Source organism: Plectropomus leopardus, chromosome 15 (assembly GCF_026936395.1).
Source record: "Plectropomus leopardus strain MGB_pleo_1.0 chromosome 15, ASM2693639v1, whole genome shotgun sequence".
Taxonomy (NCBI): domain Eukaryota; kingdom Metazoa; phylum Chordata; class Actinopteri; order Perciformes; family Serranidae; genus Plectropomus; species Plectropomus leopardus.
Genome location: NC_142190.1, coordinates 23,157,240 through 23,171,322, shown reverse-complemented (window position 1 = coordinate 23,171,322; position 14,083 = coordinate 23,157,240). Strand labels below are relative to the sequence as shown.

At 39.6% G+C, this 14,083-nt stretch overlaps 1 protein-coding gene across 2 annotated transcripts; it reads right to left on the bottom strand.

Annotated features, from left to right (window-relative positions):
• Positions 1–2,092: 2,092 nt before the first annotated feature.
• On the bottom strand, positions 2,093–14,009 carry dlat (dihydrolipoamide S-acetyltransferase (E2 component of pyruvate dehydrogenase complex)). Of its 2 annotated transcripts, none has more exons than XM_088088042.1 (14): positions 13,584–14,009; positions 11,629–11,730; positions 11,421–11,545; positions 9,415–9,565; positions 7,070–7,196; positions 6,701–6,894; positions 6,263–6,398; positions 6,054–6,121; positions 5,364–5,477; positions 4,930–5,037; positions 4,696–4,814; positions 3,523–3,685; positions 3,228–3,364; positions 2,093–3,137 (listed from the first exon to the last, which is right to left on the bottom strand). In XM_088088042.1, exons 1-14 carry the CDS (start codon positions 13,836–13,838, stop codon positions 3,008–3,010), a joined length of 1,929 nt encoding a protein of 642 aa, XP_087944168.1. In that variant the 5' UTR covers positions 13,839–14,009; the 3' UTR covers positions 2,093–3,007. The 2 variants fall into 2 exon arrangements, with proteins under 2 accessions (XP_087944168.1, XP_042354970.1); XM_042499036.2 differs by having other exon boundaries at positions 6,263–6,404; positions 13,584–14,008.
• Positions 14,010–14,083: the final 74 nt, after the last annotated feature.

Sequence of the window (14,083 nt, the reverse complement as noted above, 5' to 3'; positions counted from 1 at the left end):
AGTGTAACAGTAGCACAGGTAAGAGGAGATATTGTTGTCAGGTAGACAATATCCAAAGTTAGCTTAAATTAATCATCATAATCTACTGGTCATACAAGAGACTTCAGCAACAAAACACCTCTGAGTGTATGAAACAGAGTAACAGTGCACTTTATTATAAATTCAACTTTTCTGAGAGGAAGATTGTGTTGTTTTTGTTTTTTCTTTAAATAAAAGTTACATGGTCTTGCTTTAAGGATGGGAAATATTCTTCAGAATTGCTGAAATGATTAATGGGCCAATACAGAAAACCAACAGAACATAATCTAACAAAAAGTTCTCTAATCAATTAATTCTTTAAGTTATGTATCATTACTAATCATTTCCAACACAAGGATTTGATGGGGTGTTGTTGTTGTTGTTGCTGGTTTAAAACACTTTAAAGTAAACATCTTAGGTTTTTCACTTTTTATAAGTATTTCACAGACTCAATCATTAATCAGTTACTACGAATATTGAAGCAGTGATGAATGCTGACAATTAATTGAGAGTTTCAGCCACTTTTCATTTAATGCACCTGAGGTTTTCAAGGTTTCATTGGCCGTGTTGCAAACATGTTATCCTGTTATTGTTCTGTGCATAACGTGCCTCCATCTATCATTTCTAATTTTTCTTCAATTCGTAGCTTGTGTCACCAAACCCTGTAGAGTCCAAAATCAGCTCTTTTGCTCTTGAAAAAAAAAAGTGGTTGAGCACTTATCTTCTGCACACTGAGTCATGGATTCAAGGCAGTTAGTGATCCCAGGTTGTCACCGGTGTGAGGAAATGTTCAAAGATTAGTTTCTGACACTTGCAGCAAGTCATCCGGTGATAAGGACATCATCTAAGTTATGACCTATGGGCTAAACAAAATGCCGTCATGGCTGCTTTTTGATGGATTTGCATAAAACATGTTAGTTATTCATGACCCACATAAGTCGATCTGCCTGCCAAGTCCTCCAGTGATCGTCTAAATATGTTCCAGTTTAGTGCTCTCTCACCAGTCTCAACCAAATGGCACTGCCGAAATTCAGACCAGTGAACCTATAAAATGGGTTTAATGAGCCCCATATGGAAACATTAGGACATTTTTTTTAAACAAATGAGCATTCTGATGATTTTGGGAGTTTCTTAATGACTAAACAGTCATGGAGATATTCACGGGTTAATGGCAACTGCAGTGCACTAATGCTATTTACTGAACTAAATTAGTTCCTAATTAGTGGAGTGCTGGAGCAGAAAAAAGGCCGGGAAATCCAATATGTTGGAAAAAAAAATCGCAACAGCAAAAAATTCATGTAAGACTAGAGAGAAAAAGGGGGGGTTGTTGAGGTGTCAGCCGCAATGCAACATGTGACCTTTCCAAGTTTTCAAATTTGACCTTTTATTCTGTCACCTCAATGAGGCTTGTGTTTGGACTCTTGTCGTCTTCGTCTTTTCCTTCTTTGATTTAAATACATGCTGCTCTAGTGAATTTATATTTTGCTGATATAAAAAAGATTGAGAGAGCACTTCCATGTGACAATTTTGCAGATCGGATCCAAAACAAGGAAATGTTAATGAATACGGAGGCAGTCAGGGCCTATTTTCAGGTGCTGTGGATTTGTTACAGTGTGTGTGGGACTGTGTGAATCAGCACTGACGGCTGACCAAGATATTGGAAAATATACGAAGGAGGTTGACTGTAGGCTTAGATCTTTACTTTATCCATTTGGCATGCAGCATGAATCAAAATGGTGAAGCAGGTCACTAGTTTCTTGGACTCACAGGTAGTGTTGTAGTACTCAAGACTGGTCTCGAGACCACTTTCAGAGGGTCTTGGTCTTGTCTTGCAATCAAATGCATTTCTAGGCCTTGGACATGGCGGACTCAATCGGTCGAAACCACAACGGATTTATTTGTTAACATAATCACTGTAATCGGATAGTCTTTGTCTACAACACTACTCCTAGGTAAATATTTGTTTTTAAAAATGTTCAAATGTAAGTAGTGTTTTATTTCTAATTGCTTTAATTTGGGCTCTTACATCAAGTCAGATTATAAAAACCCAAACCAAAGAGCATGTGGCACAAGATAGACTTCTCCCAATTTATTCAGATAACAAATAACAACCAGCACCAGCTTTGTGCGTTTCAGCAGTGAAATACAGAATATTTCAGAGGTGAGTTTTTAAACTCTGAGACTAGAAAATAAAACCCAACCGAAGAGAGAGGATTGGCAAAACTGTTCAGTACTTCCTTTGAAAGTGTTTGTTATCAATCAGGACTGTACAGATATTAAATCATATGGTGAGGCCTCATCACAACCCAACAGCTCACCACCATATACAGTATATACAGCACTGTGTTCACCCCACAGTGAAGAATATACACACCGGAGCATCAACCCACAGAAAACACACTATTTCAACATTGTTTGTGTGTGTGTGTGTATGTGTGGTCACTGAAAAGAGACGGGTTTTGTGTGTGTAGATCTGGACTCTGTGTGTCTAAGTTAACTTACATCTAGCTATTAACCCCTTACTCAAAAGAGTGGAACCCAGAGATAGCTGCACATCCTGTTGCCTTCATCACATTCACACAAAATCACAGATTAAAGTGTGTAGAAACACACACATGAGTTTCGGGATAAATACGCTCGCTGGTTTGACATGTAACACTTCCCTTTGTAAAACATTACCAGTGTTTTAGTGACATATGACCGGTCTCTAATCTAGGATAAATTAAACCTAATTCTGGTCTCTCGTGAGACGGGGCCTCAATAAATAGAGTATGAGTGAAAGAGAGCGAGAAGAGAGAAAGACAGACAGGAGAGACAGAGACAGACAGGTAAGCGGAGTGAGTTCTACCTCTTCCCATTTAGGGTAACTGGGAGTGACCTGGTTGCAGGACGGCCAATCACAGGAGGATCCAAACTGGTTTAGACCAATCGGATCGCTTCAGGGAGAGGCCTCTGCCTTTTGTTGCAGTTTTACAGCAGTAAAGTCCAATTACAACAGCATGGTGACGGGTTTTTCCAGGAACTTCCGGAACTCTGCGAGCCACTGCGCGCCGACCGCCCCGTCCACCACCCGGTGGTCGCAGCTCAGCGTCACCGACATCATGCTGGCTACGTCAAATCTGCAAAACCCCGAATGCATTATGCATCAGAATCAAATTAGAAAATGCAATATGTCAAACTTGTTCTAGTATTGTAGTCACGACACTGACCCTTTCTCATTATCAGCAGGCATCAGCCGTTTCTCTGAGCCGCCGACGGCGAGGATACAGGCCTGAGGGGGGTTGATTATCGCAGAGAAGTTCTTGACGCCAAACATTCCCAAATTAGAGATTGTGAATGTACCTCCCTGGTGGAAAGAAAAACAACATACACATTGAACAGGACCGTTTCAATTTGCTGGTTCACTAGACAGATAAAATCTGCATAAAACTAATCATCCCACACCGTAAACTCCCAAAATTGAAAAACTACACGCACCCACAGAATCGGATTACGTGTTAGTACCTGGAACTCGTGCGGCTGCAGTTTGTTTTCTCTCGCTTTGGCAGCCAGAGCCGACACATCAGAGCTGATGGCAGCCAGTCCTTTGGTGTGGGCGTTGAACACTATGGGAGTGATGAGGCCGCTGGCTGTGCTCACTGCTACACTCACGTCCACCACATGATTCCTGAAAGCATTTAAATAAGTAAATGACAGCAAGGATATCTGGTCAATGTGACTTTGTTTCCGGACTGAAGAGAGTTGGAAAAATGTTTGTGCTTTGAGTGCCCCCTACTGGAAGAACAGGGCAGCTACACATTATCAAACAAAAGGTCAGGGTATTATTCTAATCACAGTAACACTGTTTTTCAGTTGTACCCCCCCCTTTGCTGATCTTTTCTTTCTTTAAAGTGAACAATGGAACAACTCCACTGGACTTGCTGTTTGAACAATGATGTATCCATTCACCTGGATGTTAACATGGAAGTGAATTTAGATTTTACATGCAAATAGTTTTGATGACTAAAATGTGAAGAGGTAAACAATAAGACAGGCTGACTATATCAGAATTTGGTTGATGAGGATAGAAGGTTGGTAAGTTTGTTTATTGATTCTAAAGCCGCGGTTCCAAACTGGTGGGTCACAGTCCAAAATTGGGTATCGGGTCCATTATCAATGGACTGCAAGTGACAAAAACACACATAAGTTTGAAGTACAGTGAATTTCCAGCACAAGAGCCTTTAATTTAAAGTGCAGTTTCCTGCTGGAATTATTTTTTTTCCCACCCGAGTACATCTATTTTATTGCCCTGTTCTTGGTATTATTTGGCCTACTAACATGCTGTGCCTTTGCAGCATCGATGGTCTTGAAGCAAAAATATGCATTTTTTTTTGTTTGCAGTGCTATTTCTTTGCTTTATTTTAAGTAAATGCACTTTGCTCTTGCAATATGTTTTGTTTCATTGTGTTCTAAGCCCACATGTTGTTCACATTTCGTCAAATAAAACTGAATATGTGGTAATTTATCTTATGTGTGGACCTTGAACTAATAGCTACGGAGAAATCTGAACCCTGTGGCTGGAAAAGTTGGAAACCACTGATCTAAAGCGTATGATAATCAGATCAACAAACCAGGAGAACATATTTCCTGTATATTTTACATTCGTTTGGACACGCCTGCTTAAGTGTGTTTACTCACTGTCGGATGACCGTGTCCATCCAGGAGGAGTTGCACTCAGGAACCTTGAGGCAGGCAAGAGCGCTGGCTTTGATGATGAAGTCATTCACACTAAGCTTAATGTTCTGGGCTTTCACCTCCTGCAAGAGAGGAGGCGAGGTTGTTAAATTAAGAGGCACAAGAAATACATATTTTAATTCTGGAAAAATAAAGTTTCTTATCTTTCATTCTGTCTATTTACAAGTAAACACTCACTTCATTGAGTTCTTTCCGAAGCTCGAGCACTTGGTCCATGTTGACATCTACGGACAGATAATAGTGGGGGATGGTTTGCTTGGACTGCATCAACCGCTGAGCGATAACCTGCAGGAGAGACGCATATCTGCACTTTAGCTTTGATCCATAATTCATCACGGACGGGAATGAGGTGTGTTACTGGAGCCTGTGTTGATAAATGTGCGAGCGGCTGTCTTTGGGGCAAAATGTGGAAGCACAGGTCAGAGATAACAGAGCTACACTGTGAAAACCCCTCAGGACGTTTGCAGCATTCAGTGCACCAGCACCAAAACCTGCATAGAAGGAGCGTGTCATGAATTACGCCAGACTGCTATCCGAGGGATTTGAGCACGAGAGGAAGCCCTTCTCAAACACAATGGACCACCGAAAGTCAGAGGTGTGTTTGCTCTCACCTTGCGGATGTTGCTGATAGGGATGTCTGTGAAGGTCCCAGCTGGCGCTGCAGGAGCTGCAGCAGGTGCAGGAGCAGCTGGAGCTGCAGCTGGAGTGGGAGCAGCAGCTACGGCCTGCCAAATGATATAATTTGCATTTAAAACACATTAAAACAAAACTTTTAGGTGCATACAGTATGACACCTCAATTTTTGAGCGTTCAAAAGTATGGTAAAAAATATAGTTGAGATATTTTGCCAGTGTGGATAACTTGAGGACCAAAACCTTTTAGCTTATTGTAACAACATCTGGGCACACAAATTCCAAATGAAATTAATGCTTTTGGTATGTCTGAAAAGATAAAAAAACGTTTTCCACATTTCACACAGCTCAAGGTGTTCAGAATTGCTCTTTTTTTCCCAACCAACACTCGAAAACCCCAAAGAAATTTAAAAATATAAAATTGAAAAAAAAAAACAAAACTGAAAAAAAAAGCAGCAAATGCTTGCATTTTAGAAGCTAGATACAGAATAAAGTATTCTTGCTTCATGAATGGCAATGGTTATTCAATTAAAAACAAAATCCTTTTAGAACTACATTTTCCATATTTGAAAAATTAATGAAAAAACCTTTATGAAATCAGAGATGCATAATTATGCATTATTAAACATACATTGCTTGTGCAAACAAAAAAGTATGAGCTTTACATACAGGTGCAGCCTTTGGTGGAATGAAGCTGTCGATATCTTTCCTGGTGATGCGTCCATCAGGACCAGTGCCTGAACAGGAAACAGTACAATGTCCAGTTTATAAAATAATTTACTATCACTTTCTTTAGCTCTGTATTTAGAATTTCATTAGAAATGAATCATGTTCTACTGACACAGATCACAGTGATGACCTGAATGTTGGTTACTTACCACTGACCTGTGCCAGGTCAATTCCTTTCTCTGCAGCAAGTTTCTTGGCAAGTGGGCTGGCAAACACTCGACCCTTCCTGGGTGCTGCCGGGGCGGCGGCTGCAGGACTAGGTGCTGCAGCCGCTGGAGCTGCAGCTGCAGCCTGAAACATAAAGACAAACACAAATTACAGTCACGTCTCTACAAGCTTTATTACACTGAACACAGGCCAATTTCAGGATGTTTTCCGAATATTTAAGTTATGTCCCTTGAAAGTCAGAGGTTTGAATCAATCAATGAGACTCAATCAGTCAGACTTTATTCATATAGCACTTTTCATACAAGAAAAACTGTAACACAAAGTGCATTATACGATAAAACCCAAAGTCCTAAAAATTTGTATTGAAAAAACAAAACGAATATTATTATTTGAAAGTAAAAGTTGTAAACGTGTCTCACCGGTGCAGGTGCTGGAGGTGGAGGTGGAGGTGGTGTGGAAACTTCTGCCACTCCAGTCTCCACATAATCTTTGAAGGCAGCAATGTCACTTTCTTTCTCTACGATGATGCAAAGCGGGGTTCCCAGAGGGACATCCCGAGTTCCCTCTGCCACCATGATTTTGGCCAAATATCCCTCTTCCTGAACCTCAAAGCCTAAAAAACACATGAGAGAGATGTGAAGCAACATCAGCTTTTCCTGTCAGGCTCTAATCCAGGAAAAAAAGACAGAGCTGTAACAGTGATAGTCTCTGATATAGGACACCCACATCACACATGGCATGATAAGATGCAAATATGTCAGGACTGAGGTGAGTCAGTTTGGGTTTACCGATGGTCGCCTTATCAGTCTCGATCTCAGCCAGCAGATCTCCTTCACTGAGCTTCTCTCCCACCTTCTTCTCCCAGCGTTGCACTGTTCCCATCGTCATGGTGGGAGAGAGGGCAGGAAGCAAGATCTGTAACACACATACACACACACACACACACACACACACACACACACACACACACACAAAGTTAAAAAAAGAAGAAATAACAGAACAGCAACATCCCAGCATTGAGTCTGGCCTTTTGTTAGAGAAATTAAATTAAAGTTTCTCCCTGACTTCTGATAACAGTCTTCCCAAATATAATACTGACTTCAACTGATAAAATTTTGTGTTTATTCTCAGCAGCATTCACAACCTTGACATCTGGGTGTTGGGTGAGATAACCTGGGAGCCCTCTGGTAGACACATAAAATGCAGCAAGAAAACAGTTTCATTATGACAAACGACCACAAAACAATTGCAAATATTTCCACTTTTTGACAGCAAGGAGCAATGATGCTGTTCAGGTAAGTGACTCACCATAAGAACCGCTACTACGACCAAGAAATACAACCTAAGGAAAAAATGCTGTTTTCGGGTGATGGCATTACAAACAATGGAAATTTGTGTTTGAAGCTCGTGTTTTGATTTATGCCACTGAATCACGTAATCATTTACTGAAAACGTAATACAATATGCACTTAACCTGATCGAAAAGGTAACAACATCCACTAATGTAATAAGATGTTCTGAATGATATTTTAATTTCCTTTTTGACAATAATAAAATGGTCATATTTTTAGTTTCGTTTTTTCAAAACTGTAGATGTAACAATTTTGCCAAATAACATAATGATTTTTTAAAAAGTATGCTTTTTTTTCTCTGAATTGTAAAGTGTGCAGTTATACCAAATTTGTAATACTGTCAGCAGCTAATGTTACACAAGCGAGCGATGAAGACAGCCGATTCAACAGCTGATCAATTTTCATTAATGTTCTTTTTCATCTGAGTCAGCAAGTACCTCTTTTGCCTCGCCCGATATTATTAATTCTTTGGCAAGGGTAGAGGGGGGATTACTTGGCCAAGATACTGAACCCCAAATTGGTGTTTGAGAGTGTGTGAATGTTTGTAGTAGTAGTGCAGAAACACCTTGAGTAGCTGTAAGATTAGACTGAAGCAACATGCATGAAATCTGCAGAGGAGAGTTCAGTTGTACTATTCAAATGTGTTAGTCTAATCTTTACTTTTAACTGGACATCCAGTTTGGTGACCTGTTGTAACACCAATAAAGCTTAAATATGTTTTGGGTTATTGCTCTGGCCACAACTAACCACTATTTTCATTCACAATTAATCTGCTAGTTATTTTTTAACGATTCCTCAAATCATCGTTTAGTCTATAAAATGTCCAAAAAAAATGTTTAAAAAAAAGCTCCTCACAATTTTCCATGGCCCAAACTGACATCTCCAAAATGCATATTTAGTCCAACCAACAGTCCAAAACCCAAATACTCGTTCATTTACCATCATAAATGACAAAGTAAAACAGAAAATTCTCCCATTTCAGAGACTAAAACCAGAAAATGTTTCACATTTTTTACTTCAAAAAATGACAGAAATGATTAATCAATTATCAAAATAGTTTGCAATTAATTTTCTTTTGATTAACTAATCGATTAGTAAACTATTTATTTTAGATCTTGTTATTAGAAAATCAGCTGGAACTTTGTTTTCGTAATTTTTTGTGTCCTTTTTTTACTGTTACATTATTTGGTGCCACATGCATCAAAGTGAAAAACCTTGACAGCGTAAGAGAGAGGGCAGCTGTTTGTTTGTTCTTATTGTTCTTCCTTAAAACCAACAAAATCTATAGGCGCGATGGTCCAGCTTACTTCCTGAATTATTCCACAGAAAAAACTGCGAAATAACGTCATACAAAAGTAAGTTTTAGAAACAAGTCGACACTCAAATAATTTTCAACATGCTCTCGTACTCTGATATAAAACCTCAAAAGACAAAAATGCACAGAAGAACACAAATTATGTTTGAAGTTTCACTCCTCTATATAAAGATACAGTGTTTCATATGACTGTGACATCTTTAATATGATGGCATACATTTTTGTTATTGAAAAATGGACAATCCTGGTGAAAATTGGTGCTCTGTATGTGTTGCCTTCAGCATGTTCATCTCAGTACTCTACACACAGTGGTTTTAAAGTTTAGGATTTGCACCTGAGAAACCAGACCGTCAGACTAAATAACCCTGATAAAAGTACAGCTGTGACTTCAGCACACTGTGACTGTAAACATCGTCCACATGACTCGTTACCTGACTGTCCTCTGTCGACGTAAGAACATGCCTACCTTCATGTGTGTGGGGTAAGAGCTGCCCGGGGCTGCGGGAGGAGCAGCAGCAGCAGCAGGAGGAGGCGCGGAGGCAGCTGCTGATGGACCGGCACCGGCTGCTTGAATTGAGTCCAATGTTATGTCCTTAAAAGCTGGGATGAGATCAGGGCTGAAGACAGAAAATATACACAGAAGTTTTAGACATTAATTTACACAAAGCATACTGACATCTAGACTAAAGGACCAGACATTGTGTGACATATTGAAAACTACTGAAAAGCAAATGTTCAAAAAGTGAGCTAAGGGCTGGGTTTTGCCAACTATGATTCATTTAATCTAAGATTAGCTCTAATCAGAGTTTAGTAAAACTAGGTTTAAAATGATAGAATCCACATTTAGTTGTAAGCAAAGATCTGTTGAACCATTAAAAATTAATCTTAATTTGGTAAAGCCAAGTTTGATTTGATTTATTTAGCACATATTAAAAAGAACAATGTGATACATTTTAAGAAAAGGAGACATGCAGGGGAAACCCAGAAAATGCTCAAGGGGCTTGACAAGTGGGGTTCCCTACGAAACTATCGATCAGTACATACCACCTCTGAAAACTGATCAAAAACAATTATAAAATTGTCTTTTTTTTTTTTTAATAGGCTATGATTAAAATATAAATAAGAGGGGACAGGCGGGTGAGGAAAGAAATTATTATGTCAAGAAAAAGGAGAAGAAAGGGTTAATATGAAAAAACACACATCATGTGGGGCTGTTGCAGTAGGATATTTTTCACAGATTTTTTTTTTAAAAAGTTTATTTATCTAAGAATTTAAACAATACAAAATACATAGTTTGCTCCTTCTTTTGTTTTAAATGTAAACTGTTTATAAATAAGTGTCAACCTGAGCATCCTGGTGTGCGCTGGACCTTTGATTTCCAAAATTTAAACTGAGTTTAATCAATAGGGACAAGCGTCATATTAAAATCAAAATAATAAATAAAAAAATAAATACTTAAAGAAATACCTACATAATCAGCATGCTGATGGCACCTAGTAAGTATAAAAGAGAGATGAAGGGGTCGTTAACTGTTTAAACCGCTGCTTTTCCACATCAATAAACATTACGTTGTTTCTAGCTGGCTAGAAGTTGCTCGCTTTATTGTGCGTTCACACCAAACGGAGAAAAAGGTGGTACAGCTGTGTTTCTGTCACTGCCATGTTTGACAGCTGGCCCAATCTTTCTGTTCTGCTCCAAAACTGTTGCCTTGGTGAACCGGTATCTTGACAAAAAAATCACCGTCATCGTAAAAGTCAAGTGTCTGTCTCTCAAACCTCTTAAAGAAACCTGATTATTTTGTTCAATCCATCTCAAAAAGGCAGCCATATTAAAAGTTTAAACTCCTCAACTGCGGGTTTAAAGCTAACCCCGAATCACAGTTTAAAGTTTTTGTGCAACGGATTACAATTTAATCTCAGTTTAGAGCAAAAACTATAATGAGATTTAAAGAGAGGTTGAAATCTAATCTTTCATCATTTTAAGCTAGTTTGTAAGTTTGGTGCCAGAGAATTTAAACTTAAATCATGATCTAATCAGGTTTAAAGTTCATCCTTGCTGGTGCAATCCAGCCAAAAAGTGTCAAATTTCATTTCCCAGCTGCCATTTCTCCAAACTACAGTTCTCTTCATTTGACACAGAGACATGTGACAATTACACTTAGTGCAGAAATACAAACATATGTCCAATTACTATTATTATTATCATTATTATTGTGTCCAAGCTAAATTAATGGAAAAATGTCATATTTTATCCAGCTCATGTTCATCACTATGAACACAACAAAGTGTAAAAACAGATTTCCAGCATCTGAGGAACAATGAAGCAACAGGAGAGTTGTGATGGCTTCAAATATAGGAGAGCACCACCGCAGATTAATCTGAATAAGACCCCTATTTTACTCTGTTAACACTTTTCTACAGAGATGTCACCTTGGTTTTCAGTCTGTATTTTACGATGTCAAAGGACACTTACCTGTCAACCGTGATGCAGATTACTGATCCAACGTTAACGTCTTTGGTGCCTTCGGGGACCAGGATCTTTGCCAGATAGCACTCCTCCAGCATCTCAAACCCTACAGTGGCTTTGTCAGTCTCCACCTACGAAAGATAGAAGCGTTTAAAAAAGTGGACACTGATGATTTCATACAGTAATATAGGAATACACACACATGGCCTCTAACCTCAGCTATAAGATCACCCTCGCTGATTTTTTCTCCCTCCTTCTTCTCCCAACGAGCGATCGTTCCTGTCTGCATGGTGGGTGACAGTGCAGGAAGCTCCACCTGATGAACACACACACACACACACACACACACACACACACACACACACACAGACACAGACACAAAAGATAAAAATAAATCCAGGAATTTTATGAATGAAGGAGTCTTTTAAAAGTGTCACATGAAAGAAAATAACTCAAGAATCACAAAAAAGTTGCCACTGTCATTTAACTTGACACTGGGGCTTTGCGACAGGGCACAGCAAATACTGGCATCGGTCATGAGTGATAACCACAGTTACTACATCATCTCATCATATTGCTCAATATATGTCCCAAACTCAGCTGTATTTCACCACATCTGTAATGTTTTACCATGGCTTTAAAGGTTACTAACATCATACAGTAGATTAGCACAAGTCCAACCTGTAAAGAGACAGATGCAGGCTGGTGGAGGGGGTCCTAAACGGCTCTAAATTATTTACAAATTTACATTTTGATTGTTCCAGCTCTTAAATTAATTTGTGCATTTCATATTGGGATAACTGTGAACGCAATCATCAATACAAACACTGACTTCAACAGAATGTAGAGGTTGGCAATGTGGAGATATATCACAGATATCACAGCATTTTTTTTAGTGCTCTTGTTAAGTATTGACACAGTTAGATTTTTCAGAAGATATGCAGTCTCATATTACAATATCAATATGATATCTATATATAACCTTGATCTGATAGAATACTTTGTCACTTTCCCAAAATAACCACACTAAGTAAAACCAGCTTAAAATTAGTATGCAGCACAGAAATGACCCACAGCACTCAACATGTCTCAATCATGCAAATAACATCCGTAGCATGACCTAAATATGAAATATGGGGTAAACAAATTGTTTTGCCCAAATCTAGTCCTAAAGTCCTATAGTCCTATAGCATAATTTCTTTTTACTGACAGCAGTTCAGTTTGAGCATGTTCTGTTGACATGCATACTGGCGTTCCACAGACTGACATTTAAAGCAAAATCTGGATTTGAATCACTTTTATTATTAACAATAATCCTAACAATAGTACATTTTATATATAGGTGTCCTTCAAAGCACTACAAGACACCTTACAAGCAGGATTAGAAATGAACGTGTTTGTGTGCCTGCCACTGTGGCTGGTGAATTCCAAAATCTGTCGGTCACTCAACAGATTACCACTGATTTCTGCTGTTTTGTTTTTGGCTGGTTAGTGAGGCAAATCTAGCTGCCACTTGTACATTTAACAGCACTTGTCTGGTGCTAATATCCACTCCTGCTTACAAAACAAAGTTAAAAACAAACAGCAGTGTATCCGTGGATCATTAAGTCAAACACATAAGTAATAAATACTGATTTCTAAAAACAAACAGACAAAAATAATTATTAGAATTTCTGTTTTTTCTTATTGAAGTAAACCTTTCTGTTTGGACTGGGAGCAGTAGTGTCCACCTACATAGCAATAACACCTGCTGCACCAAAGACATCCAATAATGTACAGATGTGTAATAAAGTATCACATATGACAGCACCTATGGTGATTTTACTGGAGTATGGGTACACTTTGCACCTCTAAACGGAATGGGTTTAATTAATACAAAACTGATTAAGTGCTTGGTGTAGCCTAATGACCCAAAGCCAAGTACCAGCTTCCAGAGATATCACCTAATGATATTAAAATCTTGTTTTGCTAAAGCTATGAAACACCATGATTGCAAAATTTACTTGACAGTCTAAAAAACTCAGCACCAGCTTGGTTTAACCTTTAAAAGAGTGACTGTCTGCCTGGTACATCACAGAGCTATCTCATGCTAGCTCAGGAGGTCATGCTAGCTGTAACGGTGACCGTTGGTGCTATAGCAACCGGAACCCCGTCGCTCGGTAACGTTACCTTCTGGTGCGGCGGCAGGCTGTAGTAACGCTTGCTCTGACAGCTGCCTGTCAGCTGGGGACACCGCAGCAGAGTCCCCCTGAGGCTGAAGCCGGAGCTCAGACACACAGCCCGGGACCCCGCTACACAGTGAAGCCGCCTCAGAGCACCGGTTCCGGGAACGGAGCGGGAGCTGAGCGTAGCAGGCCCGGCCGGGAGGGCACGGGGACAGCGGAGCCCGGCGGACGGCCTGAGCCGCAGGATGAGACGAAGCATTTTTTCAGCGGGTGAAACACTACGCAGAGCTGTTGAATAATGTATTTATCTCACACCGGCATCAGATGTACGCTGGACAAGGTGTCTCTAAACCTCGAGAACCGGCCCGCACTCACTCCTCACTTTCTAATGACCTCCCCCAGTCCAAAACACCACGCTTTACGGCTCCCCTGCTTGTCCTGCCGTAGCTACAAAGGAGGTGTCGTAAACAGTGTCCCTCAGAGCCTGCATGGTGTCTATTCAGA

Excerpts from the sequence above, each read along its gene's own strand:
- dlat (XM_042499036.2), bottom strand. The coding sequence starts at position 13,838 with ATGCTTCGTCTCATCCTGCGGCTCAGGCCGTCCGCCGGGCTCCGCTGT. Across the intron at positions 9,566-11,420 it reads ATCTGCATCACGGTTGACAG|CCCTGATCTCATCCCAGCTT; the intron begins GTAAGTGTCCTT and ends TTCTGTCTTCAG. Across the intron at positions 4,815-4,929 it reads TTCGGAAAGAACTCAATGAA|GAGGTGAAAGCCCAGAACAT; the intron begins GTGAGTGTTTAC and ends CCTCTCTTGCAG.